The 23,521-nt window shown below is 38.8% G+C and overlaps 1 protein-coding gene and 2 non-coding genes across 3 annotated transcripts in view; 1 reads left to right on the forward strand and 2 right to left on the reverse strand.

Annotated features, from left to right (window-relative positions):
- The first annotated feature begins 2,903 nt into the window (after positions 1 to 2,903).
- Positions 2,904 to 23,521, forward strand: part of LOC147182176 (uncharacterized) — a 36,170-nt gene continuing 15,552 nt past the window's right edge. Inside the window, exons 1-10 of the mRNA XM_086081075.1 lie at positions 2,904 to 3,227; positions 3,632 to 3,711; positions 3,785 to 3,893; positions 4,043 to 4,164; positions 4,336 to 4,478; positions 7,252 to 7,382; positions 13,950 to 14,032; positions 14,105 to 14,207; positions 14,368 to 14,489; positions 14,646 to 14,806. Of these exons, the coding sequence (XP_085937201.1) occupies positions 3,101 to 3,227; positions 3,632 to 3,711; positions 3,785 to 3,893; positions 4,043 to 4,164; positions 4,336 to 4,478; positions 7,252 to 7,382; positions 13,950 to 14,032; positions 14,105 to 14,207; positions 14,368 to 14,489; positions 14,646 to 14,806 (1,181 nt within the window). The 5' untranslated portion in view covers positions 2,904 to 3,100. The remainder of the gene's footprint in view (positions 3,228 to 3,631; positions 3,712 to 3,784; positions 3,894 to 4,042; positions 4,165 to 4,335; positions 4,479 to 7,251; positions 7,383 to 13,949; positions 14,033 to 14,104; positions 14,208 to 14,367; positions 14,490 to 14,645; positions 14,807 to 23,521) is intronic.
- On the reverse strand, positions 18,668 to 18,755 carry trnay-gua (transfer RNA tyrosine (anticodon GUA)). The gene is given in 2 exon segments: positions 18,668 to 18,703; positions 18,719 to 18,755. It is a non-coding gene; the product is annotated as a tRNA-Tyr (tRNA).
- On the reverse strand, positions 19,030 to 19,117 carry trnay-gua (transfer RNA tyrosine (anticodon GUA)). The gene is given in 2 exon segments: positions 19,030 to 19,065; positions 19,081 to 19,117. It is a non-coding gene; the product is annotated as a tRNA-Tyr (tRNA).

The raw sequence follows: 23,521 nt of genomic DNA on the forward strand, positions 1-23,521 counted from the left end.
ACTCGTTCTTTTTTTGTATATAAAAATAGATACTTGAAATCTAAACCAAATTGCTACGTTTTTCATAAAGAACTGTAATTTTTCATCCTTGAAATGTATGAAGAAGAAAAATGCAGTGAAATTTATTAGAGGAGTTTAATGTTGCCGATAGCCCCTGGCTATCCCCTCCCAGTTTATTTTATTTCAATTTAAGTTGGTATGTTATTTTGTGTTTACATTTTCTAGCTTTTCTGTATAAAAAAAAGTGAGAGCTTCTGTTTATTTGATTGAATTTGGCTCTTATTTTGCAACGTCGCCACATCATGCAGCGGCAATTTATATTTTGAATTCCAGCAAAAACAGTAGCCGAGACTTGCCATTCGTGAACTCTTATGGCTTATCTCAATTGACCCCGCCCCGTATCTGGCCGCGCGCCTGCGTAGTGCCAGGACGCGCGTGTAGTGTGGTGCCGTGCCGGTATAGTGGAGTGTCCTCAGTTCACTAAATGTTAAAAGAAAAGGTTATTAAACATTACGGTCACATTTTTTAGACCGTGTTGCCGCCATCAAATAAATAGTTTGTTTGCACATTAAATACCTTGTCTTTGTAGCGCATTCAATTAAATATAGGTTGAACATTATTTGCAAATTGTGTTCCGTTTTAACACATGCAAACTTCTTTGGAATTGCGTTCGCATAGAAAATCTTGAGGTCGAGTGAAAACCTATGTGCATGGATTCAAAGCAAACTCTTTTCCTGACAAGTTAATTAAAAAGCACCTTACTCTATCACTTGATGCAAGCTTTTTAAATCCTAAATTAGAAAATACGCTTTCACACTCAGACTATTTTTATTACTTAGAAAGTGCTCTCCAAAAGGGCTGTGGTCTTTTTTAGTCTCCATTTCAAACAGACCATTCTTTCACCGTGTTAAACCATATTTTCCAATGCTCAGAGTGCATTGGAAAAAATATATAATGTTAAATTTAGTTTCAATAATATACAAAAGGGTCTAGTATTCACATATTACATGGCTGGAGCCTCACCTTACAAGAGGCTGCCATCTTCCTGCTACTTCGCAAACAGTTACCGCTGGTGGTGCTTCCATCAAACGTCAGACCCAATGGATCGACCGCCGTTTACCTGCTACAGCTGGGCGTCGAGTTCCGTGATGAAGGCTCCCGCCGCGAGTCACCTACTTTGCAGTCTAAAGCCTTTACTAGCTTCTCCAGACTATGGCTCCAACCAACACCAGCTAGCCACTCATTAGCTGCTCCAGCTCACTCTTTGGCGTTGTTAGCCGAGATGCTTGTCCTCACGCAAAATAATTGGAGGTAGGCTTGCACAATGTAGTCTGAGTGCTTTGAAATGCATTCTATAATTAAGTGACATCTAGTTGTCAATTACACACTGTACCTTCAAAGCACTTGTTTTGCTAGTCACAGGAGTTTAACAGTGATGTTTGCATTACAGGTAATATCTGAAATGCCAGAACACTCAATACTGTACAACTTCAAATAAGTCACTACACCATTGAACTTTTAGGACCCGACAGATCCCCTGTACCAGTCACAACATCCGTTGCTGCTCTTGATGCAAGCAACGTTTTGGGCCTGCAGGACACCATTGCTCAACTTGCCCGGCAGGAAGTCCGTCCACATGCACTCAGTCAGGCTGGTCATGCAGCATGGGAAGGTGAAGCAGGACTTGATCTGTGGGTGACCAAAAAAAGGGATTTCAGCAACATGTTCAAACCAGACTACTAGGTTGCTTAATAGATAAAGCACTTGCTGAAGTAGACAATATCTATTATAAGAGCCTGCTACAAATCAATTCCTACCATGCAATCGCAGCCCAATTCCCTCATGTAAATATTTGCTTCACTTTATGTTCACCTGGAAAAGTTAGTTATTCGGTATGTTTCCAACAAAAGTACTCCCACAATGATGCATTTAAAGTTTCCAATTATGCATTATTTTTAAATCGTGTGTAGAAGATACAGGCTTGACCCAAGTATTTTCCACCGAGTTGCTATAAGCGCTTCTCCAAGACCCTCAGTCACATCTCCCAAAGACTGATGTTGAAATACTTGTCATCTGGCTTCACAGCGCATTTGTGTCATATCCAAATCATGTTTAAAAAAATCGAATGAGTAACAGGACATCACATTGAACCATAGTACTGGTACAGTGTCAAAATATTGCAACACTTCCATGTGTACCTGATGATCATTAGACAGACACAAATGTAAGACTGAATGTACTGGTGTTATGTTGGAATATAAATCAATCAGGCGAATCACTTTGAAGATTATAGCTGCTATGACTCCAGCTGACCACCAGATGTCACCGGTACGATCTATCTTATGGGGCTTTGAAACTTCGACTCTTTTTCCAAATCAATCAGCCGAAAGCCTCAAAAGCTTCACAAGGCTTCATTGTCCCATCTCTACAAAATTGTCACATGCACACATTGATTGATGACTGCTTTCAGCTGTAACTAACGAAATTAAAAGCAAAAAATATATATATCAGAAATGATAAATACACTTTATGTATCATTTATGCAAAAATTTTGGATTCATGAATATACTGTAGAATATCTGAGAGAGAAAAAAAAATTCACACATTCTTCCTAAATAATATGGTTTAATGAATGTTATTTTGCTATTTTGTGCATGGACAAGACCAGAACAAATGGGCCAACTTTTCTTTACCTTAATTCTACAGGTAGAAACTAATAGGATAAAATCTTTGCATCATTTTTTTTTAGGTAATCTCTTTGATTTTGTTGGTGACGAAAGTCTCAGGTGAAAACAGTCATCAATCAGTGTGTGGAAGTGTTGTCGCTTAATTGTGGGCGGAGTCTACAGCTATAAAAAGACCGTCATCTACCTGAGCTCAACTAGAGTAAACTTGTTGTGGCAAAACAAAGCTTCGCCTCTCGACAAACAACCAAAACCTTCGACTTTGTTTCGACTTTGTTTCGACTTTGTTTCGACTTTGTTTCGACTTTGTTTCGACTTTGTTTCGACTTTGTTTCGACTTTGTTTCGACTTTGTTTCGACTTTGTTTCGACTTTGTTTCGACTTTGTTTCGACTTTGTTTCATTGAAGGTTTCAGGATGACCTGGAAGACGTTTTTGCTGCCGCTGGTGCTGCTGTGCTTGTGGGGGCTCCAGGAGGAAGCAGCGCAAGCCTGTAGCTGTGTCCCGACGCATCCACAGCAGGTGTATTGCCATGCAGATGTCGGTATGTAGAAAAGGACTCTACTTTCAGTCAATAGTCAATACTCCCTTTAAAAAAATAAAATGCATTCTTTTTCTTTTTTTTTAATGGTTCATATGCTACGGAGTATATTTGTGGAGTAGCTTATGTGTTTGTATGAAATGTATATATATTTTTTACCGTTTCTATTAGGGGAGTCTTTGAATGTCTCACGATTCGATTCCGATTGCTTTTTTTTGTGCGATTCTATTTATTTTTTTTATTCAAAATGATATGATTGACAATGGCTTTTTTTTTGCTTCAAGCGGTTAAGAAAATTGATGGAAATGTGTTTTGGATGTCGTTTCAATTTTCACTATTTTGTAGAACTGCAATGAATGAATTATTTAAACATGGCAAGTCTTTGCTTTCGATTTGTGTCTTTTTAGTCATTAAGGCAAAGGTTGTTGGAGTGATGCCTGGCACACAAGGTGGTCCACTCACAAAGTATGACATCAAACACATTACGGTGAGACTCGAAATATTTTCATGTACTTTTTATGAGCAATGCAAATTGGACATTAATCTAACTTGTTTTTCAGACTTTCAAGGGTGTTAAAACGGTGAAGCGTTTTGTTGCCATCTACACTCGACCCAATTCTGCATTATGTGGCGTCACTCTGACCAAGGGAACTGAATATCTACTCATGGGTATGAAAACTATCGATTAACATTTGATAAGGCGGCTCGGCCTCAGCACACCCTGCGACCTGAATGAGCACAAGTTTTGGATGATGGATGTATGTGCTTTATTACAGATTTTAAGACATGTGGCTTATTTCCTTTTTCTGCCATTACAGGCTGGCTGCACTCTGATGACTCACTGCATGTTAACTCGTGCGATTTCCATCAGCCGTGGGATGCTCTGAGTGTTGAGCAAAAGAACCTTCTGTACCGCTACAGGGAGGGCTGCGATTGCGTGGTAAGAACACTACTGGATTTGTTTTCCTTTTTTATATATTTTTTTTTAATGAAGCATTGGGAATTGGTTTATATATGCTTTCTAGCAGCCCCATATTGCCCACATGGACAAACACTAAATGCTTAATCGGTCAAGTGTGTGAATTTTTATTTAATTTTTTATCATCCACAGATCAAACCCTGCTTCTCCTTCCCGTGCCACATGACCACCTCAAAAGAATGCTTGTGGATAGACTACCTGCCAGGCCAGATGGGCCGTCGTGACCAGGCCCAAAACTTTGCTTGCATCAAGGACAGCAAGGGCTATTGTGCCTGGCACAGGGGTTCTAAAAAAGAATACCCAGCTTTAAAAGGTCATTAAGTCAAAATAAAAATACTTGTACATCAAATCAGTGTGTTCTTTTCTCTCTGACCATTAAGTCCTGGCTGCCTCTAATGTACTTCTGTTTTTTTAACTATGATGGCCACATGTACAACCAATGTGAGCTGAACTCATTACGGTGAAGATGACTTTTAAAACTAGTCCAGACTTCCTTGGACCGGAGTCCCAAAAGTTTAGGACGTTTCATCCTCCAACACACTTGATTGATACAAAGCAAGCTCCTGATCTTTAGAATCGTTGTCGAGGACTGAAATATCTAACACCTGGAACTTGAGTACCAGGATTGGGCAAGCCTGAACTAATGGCTGCTTTTAGTTTCCCCACAATTTTTGTTTGAGGTCAAAATGCTGTGATTGGCATGAGTTAATTACTGTTCAAGGCTTTCGATGGGTACTTAGATTGGGTGGAAAGGGGAAGTTAAAACTTTTGCCCCACTAGTCTTAACACGGCATTCTGCTATTGCTTTTGTGGACTATGACTTGAGCAGCTAAATCTACCTGTTCTCTATCAGGGCGTCCATTTTGCCCCTAGCTGTTGACAAAATGACATCAGTTGTTGAGGTAACAGGTCAGTGCTCACCTGTTTTGAGCTAGGAGGGATTTCATGAAAATTGTGCACTTGTGGAAAAGTTTGATTTCTGGGAGGGTGTTTGGTATAAGCCCAAGGCAAACTTGGTCCTTGAGGACCAGAGTCCAGCAGGTTTTGGAGGTTTCCCTACTCCAACACAGCTGATTCCAATCAACAGGATCATCAGGCTTACGCGGAGGTTGCTGATAAGCTGATCATATATCCAAAACATGCAGCAGGACTCTGGCCCTCGAGGACCGAGATTGCCCACCCCTGGCCTAAGGTTTTCAAAAATCCATGGATGCACACCTCGTGACTGGTATGAATACAATCCAAAATGGCCCACAATGAAAAGAGTAAAGGTTATATCTCAGCTTCCTTTACTCTTAAATTGCTGTATGACACTTTCTGTACGTTGACACAAGGAATCCAATTCTGATCTTAAAGGGTCAGTAACAACTTTTATGACCTTTCAGCCATGTTAAAATGCTAATTCCTTGCCAAAAACATCGCGTTTTGCTCCATTCGCCCCTCTATGAGAAGTTCTAGGTCATTCTGCTCTCCAAGCACCTGCCCCTCCCAACCCGAGAAAACGAGCGGGTACTCAATCTGTAACGTGATCAATTGAGGACCCACCCCCACACTGCCTCTGCTACTCATTTTATTATCATATGATGATGATTATGATTTAATTATCAAGCTTTTTTCCCCTCTTTTTTTTTTCATTCCATTCCCAAACCCACTTACCCGTATCTGGAATACAGAGTTTTGAAGAGGGATTGCTTCCAGACAAAAGCTACAGCTTTCCATGCTGGACTAAGGCATTATGGGTCGGGAGGGTTGAATCCAGGCAATGAGTGAAAAGAAGCACAAGATGCATTTTCAAGAGTTTGCTTTAAAGCTTATGAGAGTTTTCTTGACGCAAGCAACACTATACCCAATCTGTTTTTTTTTTGTCTTGTAATTAACTGATTTTCATCACTCATGATGGGATCTGTATATCTTGACATATGAAGAGGAAAATGTGAAATGTAAAAAGAATGTTGAAAACAATAGTTGTTACTCAGGTACACCTCGATACTTAAAATAAAATGACAAGATCCTCTACATTTTAAATGTGTGTAGGTCGAGTGCTGTTGTGAGAAGCTGAACCAATGCTTCATGATATATATATATATATATATATATATATATATATATATATATATACGTGTGTGTGTGTGTTTTGCTCTATAAAAGGTATGAATCAGGTTTGTCAGGTGACAAACTTAAATTTAAAAATATTTACATAAGAGCAGGCTACACAGTACAACTTCAAATTCACTTAACACACCAGTGAAGTTACAAAGCATATAAAAGAAAAATCAAACAAGAGATGATACAATGACACCCCGATAAATATAAGGTTTGCAATATTTATTACAGCTATTACTATGAATATAGAATTTTGATTAAATGTTAATTTGATAAAATTGTGAGCAGGCAGTTTTTTCATGTTCAGTAACACTAAATAAAACATTTTAAAAGAAGAAGTGGGGATATACAGTAGATGTAATAAATGGTGGCAATTTACACTACAACTGATTTTGTGTGTGGACAAGACAAGAATAAATAAGCCAACGTTTCTTTACCTCATCACAAAAACTGCAATTAATATCTTTCTCAAATTTCTGCGGGTAAAAACTGGTTGGATAAAATGAATGTATCATTTCAGAGGAAATGTCTTTAACGTTGTTGGTGATGAAAGTGACAGGTGAAAGCAGTCATCAATTAGTGTGTGAAGTCCTCAACACAAAAACTTCACATTTCTGTCAAATTTCTGCATGTTGAAGCTTGTTAAAACTGCGACCCGACTTCGGATAAGCAGATGGATGGATGAAACGTGTTGGATAAAATCGATGTATCCTTTTACAAGAAATTTCTTTAACTTTGTTGGTTATAAAAGTGTCAGGTGAAAGCAGTTACTAATCAGTGTGTGCATGTCACGTGCTCCTTAATTGTGGGTGGAGTCTGCAGCTATAAAGCCTTTGTCAACCTCAGCTCAAGCAGAGTAAACCTCCTCTTGTGACAGAAGGGAACAACTGAGTTGTTTGTGGAACTGCAGTTGAGTTTTCTTGTTCTTTCTTTGTTCTGTTGAAGGATGAGCTGGAAGACGTTTGTGCTGCCCCTGGTGCTGCTGTGCTTGTGGGGGCTCCAAGAGGAAGGAGCACAAGCCTGTAGCTGTTTCCCGATTCATCCGCAGCAGGTGTATTGCCGAACAGACGTTGTTGGTGAGTTGAACATAATGAACTTTAACATATAAAAAAAATTATTATTATATATATATTTTTAGAATAAATTCTAATTTAATTTGGCAAAATGGGTGCCAATATAAGTGAAGATTCCTTTTTAAATTTAGCAGGCTAGGCTTAAAGCTAGCAACTTGTGATGAGTTATTAACATTGTTTTTTAGTTTTAAATTATATTTTAGCTGTTTATAATTATGTTAACTCAGTATGGCTGTATGAATAGACCTATATTCTTATCTGTGTTACTTTCATGAGAAAGAGCAACGGGTCTGTCTATTCATTCGTAATCTAAAGGGAGGTTCCGGGGATTCTGCTGTGTCGGAAGGGAGTCAGGCTTATTATTATTGTATTTTTTCTAATCTGATTTATACCCATGGGAACGGATTCTCTTGTATTCAGTTGTAACCAGGTGTGTTGTGGGCTGACCTTTTTCTGAACCCTTTTTGTGAATAAATAACGATGTGAGCTGGAGAGAGGGGATCACATTTGAACAGAGCATCGCTTGGATGGTTTGTGTATGTGGACCAGAAGCTTCTGGTAATTAAAACCTTTGCAAAGGAACTTCTTCAACAGAATCTCACCATTCAGTTAATTGAACACGCAAAGAGTACAATACTTAATATTGTCTACTCTAACAAATGGTGACCGCCGACGCTGAATTATAACGAATGGTCTCCTCCGTTGAACCAAACGGATGGTGTTGTTGACGTTGAGCAGGCTGCGGCGTTCCCTGACGGGCGGAATTTCTGGCGCCATATTAATTCCGGTAAGTGGAGATCTTTATCCACGTAGAAGAAATTTTGTCTGTCTGGTCCGCTGCAGCTGGTTTTTTCGTCTTCCAAAATTGTCTAAATTTTAAAAGAGATCTGTGTGAACGAGTGTAGTTTGATGTCGTTCTATTGTGAGTTGTGATAATTCCGACGATATTGAACTAAACACGTCGTGGAGTGGTGCATTTGAAGGTGACGTGATCTAGACTCGAAGTGATGAAGCTTTTTTTGTACAGGAAGAAATAGCGGTTAATTTTTTGATTTGTTTTGTTTTTCGTCAACGCTATGAAGAATCCTTAGACCATAATATATATTGAAGATTATGGTATGCGCTCTGCTTTTTAAGCAGTTTTGGCCGATTTGGGGACGAGTATCATATTTGTTCATGGCTCTTATTGAAAAAGTCCTATTTACACGTAATATGTTTTTTAAAAAAAGCGCCTGTTTGAAATTGAACAGAAAGGGGTCCAGGTTGATTACAGCGATGATTGGATTTTGTATCACTGTATTTGCAATCGAGAGATTACGTGATTTATTTTGTTGGCGCTTCTACAATATGTAGTTTTGAGGTCAGGATTCCCGTTTGAATTCCTTTTGTTCCACGGTTGAGTTCGTTAGTGCGTGACAAATTTCTTAAAAAATAAGCGCCTTGCAAAAATTTTGCAATAAAGGGAGAACAGTTTAGCTCAGCGGGATTGGGTAACCGCTGTGTATAAACGAGAGGTCACGTAATTCTTATGTCTGTCTGTGTGTGGCCATATGTGTTAACATATTGAACTATTAATACTAAAAGTGAGACGTCACTGTATTAAAACCGAATGTATACATCAAAAACTACAAACAAAAATGGAGGCGATTTCGACCCGGATACAGAATGGTTTGTCCTGAATGCGCTTCCGGTTCAGCGAAAAATAAAAGCGTCGATGAACAATGAAAAAACGAACTATGGATCGATTGTATACAAAGCTTTCGCTGGACAAAATGGTATGTCAGACTTTTGTATTTTCTTTGTTGGCAATGGAAAAAGGCTGAATTTGATGCTAAAATGACTCCAGCATTTGTGGAGCAGTTTACGGATGGGTTGTTCAAAGTTACCCGTTTACTGAAATCACCGTATAAAACTGCAGTTTAAATGCTATAAGATTTGTAGACAACGAATTGAAGGAATAACACCGTTTATTTATTTTTTTATAATGACTGAAGAGTGTGTGCGTATGCATTTGAGTGTGACCTAGCTTCTAAAAAAAGGTGGGGGTTTGTAAGTGAGAAGTGTGCATATGGGGATTTTGTTTGTTTTTCTTTAATATTTTAACTAAGTTTGGTGTTGTTTTGTGTGAGATGATACTGTTGTGATAGTGGCGTTTGTTTTATTAATGGGAATATGATAAAATAGGTTTTGCGATTTATAATGTTAAGATTCCTCCCCCCCCCCTTCCCCTGTTTCTAGGTTAGAAAAAAAGGTGAGGGCTGAGCTGTGCGCTGTGAGCATAATGTGTCCTCGTAATGGGACTCTTTTTTTGTCAAAATGGTAAGAGAGGAATGATAAACAATATAAAATAAGTAATAGTATTTGACTGAGCTAATAAATCTTTACACTTTAATGATTGATGACGATGGTTAATTTGTTAACTTTCCCTTTTCGGGACAAATGAATAAAGAGTAATGATAAAATAATGGCATTTTGTTTGAGAGTTGATATAATTATGCCTACATCTTTATAGCTGTGGCTGGAAGTAAGATAGTTGAATAAAGAGTTATGAATGTTTTTGAAATTGACATGTTGATAATGATTTTTAATATTTGTTTTTTCTCTGAGTGTGTCATTTCAGAAACTGATGTTTGAGTTCCAAGGCAGATGAGGGTTTGATGGCCTTCACTGATTACAAACTGCGAACGGGATGCGCCCCAGCTGCTGATACGTTGTATGGCTAGTAGCTATTTGAAGGGGTATTGAAAAAAAAAAAGAGAAATGAATAAAGAGGCTGTGTTTTTTACGAAACATTTTTGAGAAAGCAGGGAGTGAACTGTCTTGCTATGATCCCATATCCTCAGTCTGGCATTTTTAAAGCATTGTATCAACGAATGTGCATTTTTTGATCAGGTGAGCTCTCAGAAAGACTGTGTGTCATCGGATCCACATTGCAGACAGCGTCTGAATGGATGTGGCAGAGATCAAAGGTCTAAAGCCGCAGAGCAACAGTCTTCTCGTCCTGTGCCTAAGAAAAACATGATGTTCAAATTCCTCAATGCCCAGTGACTGTGTATACGCCTCATTCTAGTGACTTCTCCCCTATGGCTGTTTTGCATCCAGAGGAAATCTAAATGCCTGCTCTGAACATTGCTGCCACAGCAGCCGCCATGCTGGCCAGGACTGAACATTGACAACAGCTGCCGTCCTGCCTTTTGCTGGGGGTCTGGACTGAGAAAGTTGGTGGTCGGAATGAGATGTGATCCATTCAGTAAAATGCTACATAGTGATATGCAAGGCATTTTTAATGTGTTGAGTGGGGAACTGTGATCTATAGCAAGATATTTCAGAAAATTGAAAACGACATATGTAAATTTGAAATGAGGGATTGAGAAAATTTATTTCAATCTATAGCCTACTAAATTTTTGCCTATATTTTTGGGAGAATCAGTTTCTGAATTGGTACAATGGGAATTTTATTAATATGTTATGATATGATATATTTTTATTTTCCCCGTGAGGAACTTTTTTGGACTTCGTCCAGCTGCAGCTATAGTATAAAATAAATAACAGAATAGAATGAGTAGTAACGAGTAAAAGACTAACTAAGAGTTTGATGGCTAAATTAGATTTTTTTTTTAATTTTTTTTATAGCACTGTGATTTATAAATCCCAGAAATATTTTGTGTGAATTAGAGTAATATGGTTATCTCTATTTTTATGGCCCCAAAGTCATCATATATTAGTATCTGCTTATGCTCAGTTTTATAGTGTTTTGTAGCTCTTTTGTTTATCTCATAGCCTGATTTAGAGGGTTGAGTTATTTATGACGTCTTTTGAGTCATGAGGTCTCTATTTTGTCCTCCCTTTATCTTGACGTGTTTGAAAAAATCAGTGGATCTTTGTCAAATGAGGGAGTTTATGTTTAAGAATTTAACCAATGTAGACGAGTTAGAAAATTAAAATCAAACTTAAAAACGAAATTAAAAAGGTTGTGGGGTATCGGCCTACACTCCAATTGACAGGATGAGTTTGAAAGTGATAATCCACAGTTTGAATATGAAGAAATCTACCAGAGGAAATCGATCGCAAAGTAAGTCTGAAGCAAGCAAGGACAATAATGCATATTTGCCGAATGAAGGTAATTACATTATATTATATCTTTTATCTCAGAATCACATGTGAAAAATGTAATGTTTGGAGCCCGGTGTTTGCAAAAGAGTATAGATAATATGAATATATGTGAGTTTTTCCCAGCATGCCAGGATTCGGCCGGTCATGGGATTCTGGGAAGAGAATAAGAGATATGAAAGGCACAGTTATGCAAATTTAGAACAAATTTAGTCATGGTAAAAAATTACCTATTATTGAACAAAACCTATTTGAAAGATAAATATTTACAAGCTCTGTCTTATATTAATGAATGAGCGAATGTCATTCAACTCAATCAAGGGCTGGGCTCTATTTTAATGTCACAAAAATAGATCTTTTCCTGTTCCAATAGCACAGGACCTACGGATCTTAATCAAATAACATTTACTAATCCCAACTAACAAAAACTATCAGGGTTTTTTCCTCCAAATAAAATTTATGTGAGTTTATGAGAAACTAAAAATGAAAAGTTTCTGCACTCAGGAGAACGGCCCCAGGGGGTTGATGAGGAGAAATTCCACAACTGGAAAGGAGACTTGCCAGGCTCGGCCATCTCATCAACTGATGCTCTCAGGTTGAAAGGAGAGACGAAATTCCACAACTGGAGCATCAATCTTATCACCTCCGACCTGGACCCACGTCAGCTGACCCAGTGATCGTTCTGGAGCGGCCGTTCCGGAGCTGCCGTTTGAGGACATCAGTCAACGGATCAAGAGCAAGTGCCTTTTCTTGGGCAATCATTCCTTTGATCAGTCACATTTTGGGCAGAATAATCCCAGGTGACAAATCGAAGAATTTGGGTAGTCTACCCCAAATTCTTAAAGAAGAGACGAACTATTGCGACACTCTTTTCATTAAAAAAATACCTTCAAAGAACACATATTCGTCTGCCGATACATTACGACACTTTTTAATGAACAACATTTTATGTTAAGCCTCACATATGCTATGCTTATTCCACTAAAAATCTTTTAAATGTATCAAATTGTTTTTTAATGTCATATGATTGCTAAACTACCTCCTCTTCTGCTAAAGGGATGTTTTAAGGATAATTATTTTTACCACACAACCATTGAAAAAAAATGTTTTAATGTGTTGAGCTCTCAAGAGCTCAAATGAGGGAATGATGAGTTATTAACATTGTTTTTTTAGTTTTAAATTATATTTTAGCCGTTTATAATTATGTTAACTCAGTATGGCTGTATGAATAGACCTATATTCTTATCTGTGTTACTTTCATGAGAAAGAGCAACGGGTCTGTCTATTCATTCGTAATCTAAAGGGAGGTTCCGGGGATTCTGCTGTGTCGGAAGGGAGTCAGGCTTATTATTATTGTATTTTTTCTAATCTGATTTATACCCATGGGAACGGATTCTCTTGTATTCAGTTGTAACCAGGTGTGTTGTGGGCTGACCTTTTTCTGAACCCTTTTTGTGAATAAATAACGATGTGAGCTGGAGAGAGGGGATCACATTTGAACAGAGCATCGCTTGGATGGTTTGTGTATGTGGACCAGAAGCTTCTGGTAATTAAAACCTTTGCAAAGGAACTTCTTCAACAGAATCTCACCATTCAGTTAATTGAACACGCAAAGAGTACAATACTTAATATTGTCTACTCTAACACTTGCTTGTATGTCAATGGGAAGCAGGTGCTCTCAATGATGGCTGGACTGTTTGTGATGTCTAGTCTTATTTGTATCTTTTTAAGTCTTAAGTTGGTTGAATATTCAAAAACACTGCTACTTACGGCCATTTGGTGAAGAAGTTTCAGTTGATGTAATTATATATATTTTTTAATTATTATTAAAATCATATTAACTCATTCATTGCCATTGATGACTATAGATGTCAAAAAATAATTTGAACTATTTCTATTAGTTGAACATTTTTTGCCATTTTTGTTAACAAGAATGTGAAAACCAAGAACATTTTTTATTGTACATTTAGAACAGATTTAAAATGTGTGATTATTCATGAGCTCACTAGTAAAGTCATGCGATTAATTATGATAAAAAAATGGAATCGCCTGTGATTTTTTTTTTTTAAGAAAACATTATTAAAAACAAATAAAATTACTTAATAAAAGAAAGATTATAAAAATAGGGGCTCCAGGCGATCAACATTTTTCACAATTTGTTGCATGACTTCACTAGTTAACTCTCGATTTAATCACACATTTTATATCTGTTTGAAATGAACAATATATTTTTTTTTCTAGGTTTTCATACTCTAACAAAAATGGGGGTGGGGGTTAAATTAATAGAAATATTTCAGATTAATTTGACGTCTATAGCCGTCAATGAAACTGAATGGGTTAAACGTGTACATTTAAAATAAGCTCTTTGTGTGGTTCTGTGCTTCTGTCTTGGCCCCAAATCCTCCAACCTGGATGCCCCTCTGGGTTTTAATGCATCTTTTTGAAAACGTGTCTTTCTAGTCATCAGGGCCAAGATTCTCGGAGTGATGCCTGGCGCACAAGGTAAAGGTCGACCCACCAAGTATGACATCCAACACTTGACGGTGAGATACTTTTGACATAAATGCATCTTCATGCATGTGTGTTGGACCTGACCCTTTGTTTTTGTTTTTCAGACCTTCAAGGGAGTAAAAAAGCTTTTTGCTGCCATCTACACTGGACCCAATTCTGCATTATGTGGCGTCACTCTGGCCAAGGGTGCTGAATATCTACTCATGGGTATATAAAGCTTGCTCAACTTTCTCCAATATGTGAACTCAAACTATTAATGCTGAAATGTCAGCCTTTGAATGCTTACAAAAATGCCTGACAGTTTTTGACTTTACTTGATACACTGAAGTTTTCCCTGTCCCCTTACTATCTTCCTCTTAAATTACAGGCATACTGCGGTCTGATGGCACACTGCATGTCAACCTGTGTTCCTTCATTGAGCCATGGGATGCCTTGAGCACTACACAAAATAATCTTTTGTCCCGTTATGCAGAGGGCTGCGATTGCACGGTAACACAACTGGTTTTTAGCCTCTGCTTTGTTTATACTGTTAGAGGCCCCTCATATTAGTAGATGTTGTCCACTATAAACACATGGACAAGTGCCAACTGCTTTATCACTTATTGGCGTGGTGTTTCTTAAATCCCTGTCCTTGGTCACCCACAGATCAAGTCCTGCTTCTCTTTCCCGTGCTGCATGACCGGCCCAAGTGAGTGCTTGTGGACAGACTTGCTGCCGGGGAAGATAGGCGTTGGCGACCAGGCCCAAAACTTCGCTTGCATCAAGAGCAGCAATGGATGTTGTGCCTGGTACAGGGCGGCTGACGGGTCTGAAAAGGATAACTCTAAATAAATAAAAAATTACCTCGATACAGGCTTTTCTCTTTTCTTCAGCACTGGTGACTCTTGAAGTACAAACCCAGTTAAGTTTAAATGTTTTGCAAATGATTTTCACCCTAAACTACAAAGACAAGATGCTTGATGTTCAAACAGTTTATCATTGTTTCTAGCAAATTAACTTGGAATTTTATTGCTACAACATGTTTCCAAAAAAGCTAGGACGGGTGGGAAAAGACTGCTAAAGATGAGATGCTCATCAAACACTTGTCTGGAATATCTCCCAGATGAACAGAATTGGAAACGGGTCCAAGATTGGGTTAAAAAAAAAAGCTTCCCTGAATTCCTCAGTCACTCACAAGCAAAAATGTGGTGAAGTTTACCTCTGTGAGCAATCATGAGTAAGTAGCTGAAAATTTTAAAATGATACTTGACTAATTTAGCTGTTTTTCAGCAGTAAAAAGTTAACATTGGTCTAGAAAAAAATTGATAGCTACTTTTCATGTCTAATACCTTAAGACATTTTTTTGTCACTTGGTGTTGACTGAAAATAAACTGTTAATGAGCAATCAGGGCTCACCTGTGTTCTGGGTTTGGTTGTGACATTAGCAAACTGAGCTATGATTAATTGTTACCCTTTTCCTGAAAACTCATAACCGCAAGGGCAAAATGTGTTTTTAAAGGTATTTTACTGTACATGAAAAATAATGAATCTGCCAACTGCAACTGGACCCCAGCATGAGAATTTCTCCTTGGCGTGGCATCGTATGGGTGAGCAGTTTACTGATGTCGTGGATGGAGTGGTCCATGGTTGCGGACAGTGGGGTCCTGGTATGCGCATAGTATGCATGGTGTGCGCAATGAAAGTGCATTTTATTGGTGGCATTTTGAATGCATTGGTCTGGAAATAGTGGCATCTAAAATCCCTATAATTTAGCATGCATCCTTTTATTTAATGAGTTGAGATTTTACCCATCCCATCATTTCCTCTCCTGTCTTCTGCCATTACAGGCAGACTTTAGTCCGATGGCACACTGCATGTCTCCTTGTGTGACTTCCATGAGCTGTGGGATTCCTTGAGCGCCACGCAAAAGAACCTTCTGTCCCGCTCTGCACAGGGCTGTGGTTGCGCGGTAACACAAATAGATTTTAGCCTTGAATTTGTTTATACTGATCTTTAGCGGCACCTTTATCCAGTAGAACATGAACATGTTTGATTAAACCATTGACCTGCCACCCACAGATAGTCCTGCTTCTCCTTTCCATGCTGCATGACCGGCCCAGCCGAGTGCTTGTAGACTGACTTCCTGCCAGGCAAGTTGGACAGTCATGACCAGGCCCAGAACTTTGCTTGCATCAAGAGCAGTAACGGATGTTGTTCATGGTACAGGGCGGCTGACGGGTCTGAAAATGAATTACCAGGCTTTAAGAGTCCATTAACTCAAAATAAAAATGAATAAAATCAATGAATGCAGTGTTCTCTATGGTGACACACAATCCAGCACTTGCTGACTACAAATTACTTCTGATTCTTCTACAATGATGATGGTCATAACATGCAGCGTTGGCCTGCTTGCGTGACCTTATTACTTCATAAGAAGATGCCTTAAACCTTTCTCAGTTTGAGGCAATTTCTTGGTTTTCAGAGGTGGCTGACACAATGACATGGCATTGTGGGATTTGGGAATGTCGCTAAAGGAACTCTCTTGTGGCATACTTTTCCAATATCACAGACATCAAAATGAACTTTGCTCTCAAGGGTCAGCAATTAAGTTCTTGCAATATTTTTTTTTGTCTGTTAAAAAAAAAAAGTGTTGCACTTTATGTGAAGCATATTGTAAGCAATGTGAAGTTGAGAGTTAAATTTATTGGGTAAAATTATTTCCCTCAATTGCTGTGTCATTCACAAGCAAAAATGCGGTGAGGTTAACCTCTGAGAGCAACGTTGAGAAAGTAGCTGAACGGTTTAAAAGGATACCTGATTAATTTAGCCATTTTCAGCAAAATTCGAAAGTAATATTTTATCTAGAATAAATTAAAAACTACTTTTCATGTACAATTACAGTTTTTCTCCATAGGTTTGGCACATTTCTTGAAACCGAGATGACATTTTCAAAACTGCAAGCTCTTCAGTTCATTATCAAAGGCAAACTGCTCACACATGCTTCACTCCTAGTTCCTTTCCCAAACAAAGAGTTGGTACAGTCACATTTGCAAAGATCCTTTTCAATTGCTTGGGCACATCTGCATTCACTTAGTTATTTTGCCAAAAAGAACTTGGATGATTTTGCACATATCTTTGGATCATCTGCAAAAGCTCATATCTCTCCCAAAACAGCTCACCTATGTGTCAAAAACAAATTTCTATTTCACACTAGTTATCAGTGCCCCCAAAATGCATCGTCCCTTTGGCATTCTGTGAGCACGACAAGTAAAAAATCATTAGATGTTTTCTTACAACAGCTAACAAAATACAATTATATATCAAACAGGGGAAAAAAGGGATTTTACAAGAGCAGCATTCAAAGTTTGCGGTTTGACATACTCACATACTTTTGATCTAGAATAAAACAGGAAGCAGGTTAAACAGCTCTTCCTATACAGTTTAGAATAAAAACCAAAAAAACTGTAATCTCTGCTCTTTTCCTAATCTCATCTAATCTGATGCAGACTCTTACCATCTCAACACTTGTTTCCTTCTACCATAACTGTTATACATTAATCTGTTATACATCCGCTCTACAAACTGAATTTACAAATGTTGCCATGTCTTGAGAAATAAAACGAATTGGGTCATGACACGGTTGTAGAGAAGAACGTTTATGGAAAGGCTCTGTGAAACAAGGAAGAATTGTGGCATTTTCGAACTGGGTCTATTCAGATGAATTAGCCACAATTATTTTTATTTTCTATTTGTGATTAAGATTGGGAATTCTCCAAAAACTCTGAGCTTTTGAAGGTTTCAATCTCTTCTAAAAAACATCTGAGGAATTGGGATAACATTCTACATACAGTCCGCGCTACATACTGAACTTACAAATGTTGCCATGTCTTAAAAATATAACAGGAATTGGGACATGACACGTCGAGAAGAAAGTTTATGAAAAGGCTTTGTGGAACAAGGAGGAATTGTGGCATTTTCAAATTGGGTGTATTGAGATGAATCAGCCACAATTACTTGTATTTCCTATTTTTGGAATTGTCCAAAAACTCCTTCGAGCGGGAGTCAAACCAGCGACCTAAGGATTTCAGCTAAGATCTTCTACAGTCCCCCGCTCTACCAACTGAGCAGTACCACAGTTCGCTCTACAAACTTAACTTACAAATGTTGCCATGTCTTGAGAAATAACACAGGAATTGGAACATGACACGGATGTAGAGAAGAAAAATTATGGAAATGCTTTGTAGAACAAGAAGGAATTGTGGCATTTTCAAATTGGGTGTATTGAGATGAATTAGCCACAGTTATTTTTAAATCCAATTTTGGGAATTCTCCAAAAATTCCATCGAGCCGGAGTTGAAACAGCGACATAAGGATTTCAGCTAAGACCTTCTACAGTCACCCGCTCTACCATCTGAGTTATCGAAGGTTGCAATCTCATCTCAAGAACATCTGAGGAATTGGGATAATACTCCACAGTCCGCGCTACAAACTGAACTTACTAATGTTGCCATGTCTTATTAAATAAAACAGGAATTGGGACATGACACGTCGTAGAGAAGAAAGTTTACGGAAAGGCTTTGTGGAAAAATGAAGAATTGTGGCATTTTCGAACTGGGTCTATTCAGATGAATTAGCCACAATTATTTGTATTTCCTATTTGTGATTAAGTTTGGGAATTCTCCAAAAACTCCTTCAAGCCGGATTCGAACCAGCGACCTAAGGATTTCAGCTGAGACCTTCTACAGTCCTCCGCTCTACCAACTGAGCTATCGAAGGTTGCTGTATCTTCTCAAGAACATCTGAGGAATGAATTAGCCACGAATCTTTTTATTTCCTATTATTGATTAAGATTGGGAATTCTCCAAAAACTCCTTCGAACCGGAGTTGAAACAGCGACCTCAGGACCTCAAACAAAACCTTCTACAGTTCTCCGCTCTACCAACTGAGCTATCGAAGGTTGCTGTGTCTTCTCAAGAACATCTGAGGAATGAATTAGCCACAAATATTTGTATTTCCTATTATTGATTAAGATTGGGAATTCTCCAAAATCTCCTTCAAGCCGGATTTGAACCAGCGACCTAAGGATTTCAACAGAGACCTTCTACAGTCCTCCGCTGTACCAACTTAGCTATCGAAGGTTGCTGTGACTTATCAAGAACATCTGAGGAATGCGTATAACAAAGTATAACTCGTCAACAAGCAACTGTGAAATTTTTAAATTTGTATATTTAGATGAGTTGGAGAAATGTCTTTTTATTTCCTATATGTGATTAAGATTGGGAATTCTCCAAAAACTCCTTCGAGTCGGAGTCGAACCAGCGACCTAAGGATATCAGCTGAGACCTTGAGTTGGAGAAATTTATTTTTATTTCCTATTATTGATTAAGATTGGGAATTCTCCAAAAACTCCTTCAAACCGGATTTGAATCAGCGACCTAAGGATTTCAACAGAGACCTTCTACAGTCCTCCGCTCTACCAACTGAGCTATCGAAGGTTGCTGTGTCTTCTCAAGAACATCTGAGGAATGAATTAGCCACGAATCCTTTCATTTCCTCTTATTGATTAAGATTGGGAATTCTCTAAAAACTCCTTCGAGCCGGAGTTGAACCAGCGACCTAAGGCTTTCAACAGAGACCTTCTAGAGTCCACCACTCTACCAACTGAGCTATCGAAGGTTGCTGTGTCATCTCAAGAACATCTGAGGAATGGGGATAACAAAGTATAACTCGTCAAATAGCAACTGTGACATTTTTATATTAGTGTGTTTAGATGAGTTGGAGAAATGTTTTTTTATTTCCTATTTGTGGTGGGGGTTGCGGGGTGGGGGTGGTGTCTGGGGGATTGGGGACTTGGGGGCGGCTGGGGCTGGGTTGGGGTGGATGGCGGGGTGGATGGGGGGCGGGGGGGTCGTGGGGGGTGCGGGGGTTGGTGGCCGTTGGGGTGCCTGGCGGGCCTGCAGTGCCCCGTCCTGCTGCGTTGGGTCGGGGGCGCGGGCCGTGTTGGGGTGGGGGGCGCTCCTGCTCCTGGGTTTGCTCTCCGGCCGGTGGCCCTGGCGGGGCCCGGGGGTCGTCCTTTGGCGCTGCCGCGGCCTGGGGGGCCCTGAGGTGTTGCGCTTGCTCTGTCCTGGCGGGGGTCGACGGCTCCCCTCTTTGGTGGAGATTTTCATGCATGCCTGATCCACCACACCAGCATCTACCGAAACTCAGACACAATCTGCTTCCTCCTCAGGTCATTGAATCAGTGGAGGCTGGTGTCTGTGGATCTCACTCTGCTTTGTTTGTCCTTCCTCCCTTTCCTCAGTCTCTCCTTCGGTCTCTTGAGGTCTCCCTGATTTTTTATTTTTTTTTGGAGTTGTTGGAATTTAGATGTTTCTTGGGTTGGGGAAGAATTCTGGTGGGTGGCCCGGTAGGTGGTCTCTGGTCGGTGCTGGATTTCAGCTTCCTTGGTTTTCTTTGGTCCCCTCGGGTCCCCTCGGGTCTCCTGACGGCGGTGTTCGGTTTAGGTGAACGGTATGGGATTTTTTCTAATAGGTTTTTGGTGAGCTAACAAATACACGCACGCGCGCACACACGTACGCACGCACATACACATACTCACCCACATACAAAAAAATATATATATATAAAAAATAAAGAGCAATGATGATGACATTTCCGAATGAACAATACTGAGCTCTTTAAAGAAAAAAAAAAGAAAAAAAAGAAAAAAAAAAGGATTTAAAACTAGGGCTAGTGTTCAAAATCAGAGTTTCAAACGAGGGCTAGGGTTCAAAATTAGGGTTTCAAATTAAGATTTGGGTTTCAAATTAGGGTTTAAAACTAAGGCAAGGGTTTCAAATTAGGGTTTAAAACTAGGGCTAGGGTTTCAAATTAGGTTTTCAAACTAGGGCTAGGGTTTCAAATTAGGGTTTCAAACTAGGGCTAGGGTTAAAAATTAGGGTTTCAAACTAGGGCTAGGGTTTCAAATTAGGGGTAAAAAAAATGGGCTAGGGTTACAAATTAGGTGTTTAAAACTAGGGCTAGTGTTCAAAATCAGGGTTTTAAACTAGGGCTATGGTTTCAAATGAGGGTTTTAAACTAGGGCTAGGGTTTCAAATGAGGGTTTAAAACTAGGGCTAGGGTTTCAAATTAGGGTTTCAAAACTCGGGCTGGGATTTCAAATTAGGGTTTCAAACTAGGGTTAGGGTTCAAAATTAGGGTTTCAAATTAAGAATAGGGTTTCATATTAGGGTTTAATACTAAACTTGGGCTAGGGTTTCGAAATTAGGGTTTCAAATGAGGGTTTAAAACTAGGGCTAGGGTTTCAAATTAGGGTTTCAAAACTCGGGCTGGGATTTCAAATTAGGGTTTCAAACTAGGGTTAGGGTTCAAAATTAGGGTTTCAAATTAAGAATAGGGTTTCATATTAGGGTTTAATACTAAACTTGGGCTAGGGTTTCGAAATTAGGGTTTCAAATTAGGGTTTTAAACTAGGACTAGGGTTTCAAATTAGGGTTTAAACTAGGGCTAGGGTTTCAAATTAGGGTTTTAAACTAGGGCTAGGGTTTCAAATTAGGTTTTCAAACTAGGGCTAGGGTTTCAAATTAGGGTTTCAAACTAGGGCTAGGGTTAAAAATTAGGGTTTCAAACTAGGGCTAGGGTTTCAAATTAGGGGTAAAAAAAATGGGCTAGGGTTACAAATTAGGTGTTTAAAACTAGGGCTAGTGTTCAAAATCAGGGTTTTAAACTAGGGCTATGGTTTCAAATGAGGGTTTTAAACTAGGGCTAGGGTTTCAAATGAGGGTTTAAAACTAGGGCTAGGGTTTCAAATTAGGGTTTCAAAACTCGGGCTGGGATTTCAAATTAGGGTTTCAAACTAGGGTTAGGGTTCAAAATTAGGGTTTCAAATTAAGAATAGGGTTTCATATTAGGGTTTAATACTAAACTTGGGCTAGGGTTTCGAAATTAGGGTTTCAAATTAGGGTTTAAAACTAGGGCTAGGGTTTCAAATTAGGTTTTAAAACTAGGGCTTGGGTTTCGAATTAGGGTTTTAAACTAGGGCTAGGGTTTCAAATTAGGGTTTTAAACGAGGGCTAGGGTTTCAAATTAGGTTTTAAACTAGGGCTAGTTTTTCAAATTAGGGTTTCAAACTAGGGCTAGGGTTCAAATTTAGGGTTTCGAACTAGGGCGAGGGTTTCAAATTAGGGTTTCAAACTAAGGCAAGGGTTTCAAATTAGGGTTTTAAACTAGTGCTAGGGTTTCAAATTAGGGTTTAAAACTAGGGCAAGGGTTTCAAATTAGGGTTTAAAACCAGGGCTAGGGTTTCAAATTAGGGTTTCAAACTAAGGCAAGGGTTCAAAATCAGGGTTTTAAACTAGGGCTAAGGTTTCAAATTAGGGTTTAAAACTAGGGCTAGGGTTCAAAATTAGTGTTTCAAATTAAGACTAGGGTTTCAACTTAGGGTTTAAAACTAAGGCAAGGGTTTCAAATTAGGGTTTCAAACTAGGGCTAGGGTTTCAAATTAGGTTTTCAAACTAGGGCTAATAATTTAAAATTAGGGTTTCAAACTAGGGCTAGGGTTAAAAACTAGGGTTTCAAACTAGGGCTAGGGTTTCAAATTAGGGTTTAAAACTAAGGCAAGGGTTTCAAATTAGGGTTTCAAACTAGGGCAAGTGTTTTAAATTAGGGTTTAAAACTAGGGCTAGGGTTTCAAATTAGGGTCTTAAACTAGGGCTAGGGTTTCAAATTAGGGTTTCAAACCAGGGCTAGGGTTTCAAATGAGGATTTAAAACTAGGGCTAGTGTTCAAAATCAGGGTTTTAAATTAGGGCTAGGGTTTCAAATTAGGGTTTCAAACTAGGACAAGGGTTTCAAATTAGGGTTTAATACTAAACTTGGGCTAGGGTTTCGAAATTAGGGTTTCAAATTAGGGTTTCAAATTAGGGTTTAAAACTAGGGCTAGGGTTTCAAATTAGGTTTTAAAACTAGGGCTTGGGTTTCGAATTAGGGTTTTAAACTAGGGCTAGGGTTTCAAATTAGGGTTTTAAACGAGGGCTAGGGTTTCAAATTAGGTTTTAAACTAGGGCTAGTTTTTCAAATTAGGGTTTCAAACTAGGGCTAGGGTTCAAATTTAGGGTTTCGAACTAGGGCGAGGGTTTCAAATTAGGGTTTCAAACTAAGGCAAGGGTTTCAAATTAGGGTTTTAAACTAGTGCTAGGGTTTCAAATTAGGGTTTAAAACTAGGGCAAGGGTTTCAAATTAGGGTTTAAAACCAGGGCTAGGGTTTCAAATTAGGGTTTCAAACTAAGGCAAGGGTTCAAAATCAGGGTTTTAAACTAGGGCTAAGGTTTCAAATTAGGGTTTAAAACTAGGGCTAGGGTTCAAAATTAGTGTTTCAAATTAAGACTAGGGTTTCAATTTAGGGTTTAAAACTAAGGCAAGGGTTTCAAATTAGGGTTTCAAACTAGGGCTAGGGTTTATAATTAGGTTTTCAAACTAGGGCTAATAATTTAAAATTAGGGTTTCAAACTAGGGCTAGGGTTAAAAACTAGGGTTTCAAACTAG

This window comes from Leptonotus elevatus, chromosome 1, assembly GCF_054856555.1.
Source record: "Leptonotus elevatus isolate MCC_2025b chromosome 1, RoL_Lele_1.0, whole genome shotgun sequence".
Taxonomy (NCBI): domain Eukaryota; kingdom Metazoa; phylum Chordata; class Actinopteri; order Syngnathiformes; family Syngnathidae; genus Leptonotus; species Leptonotus elevatus.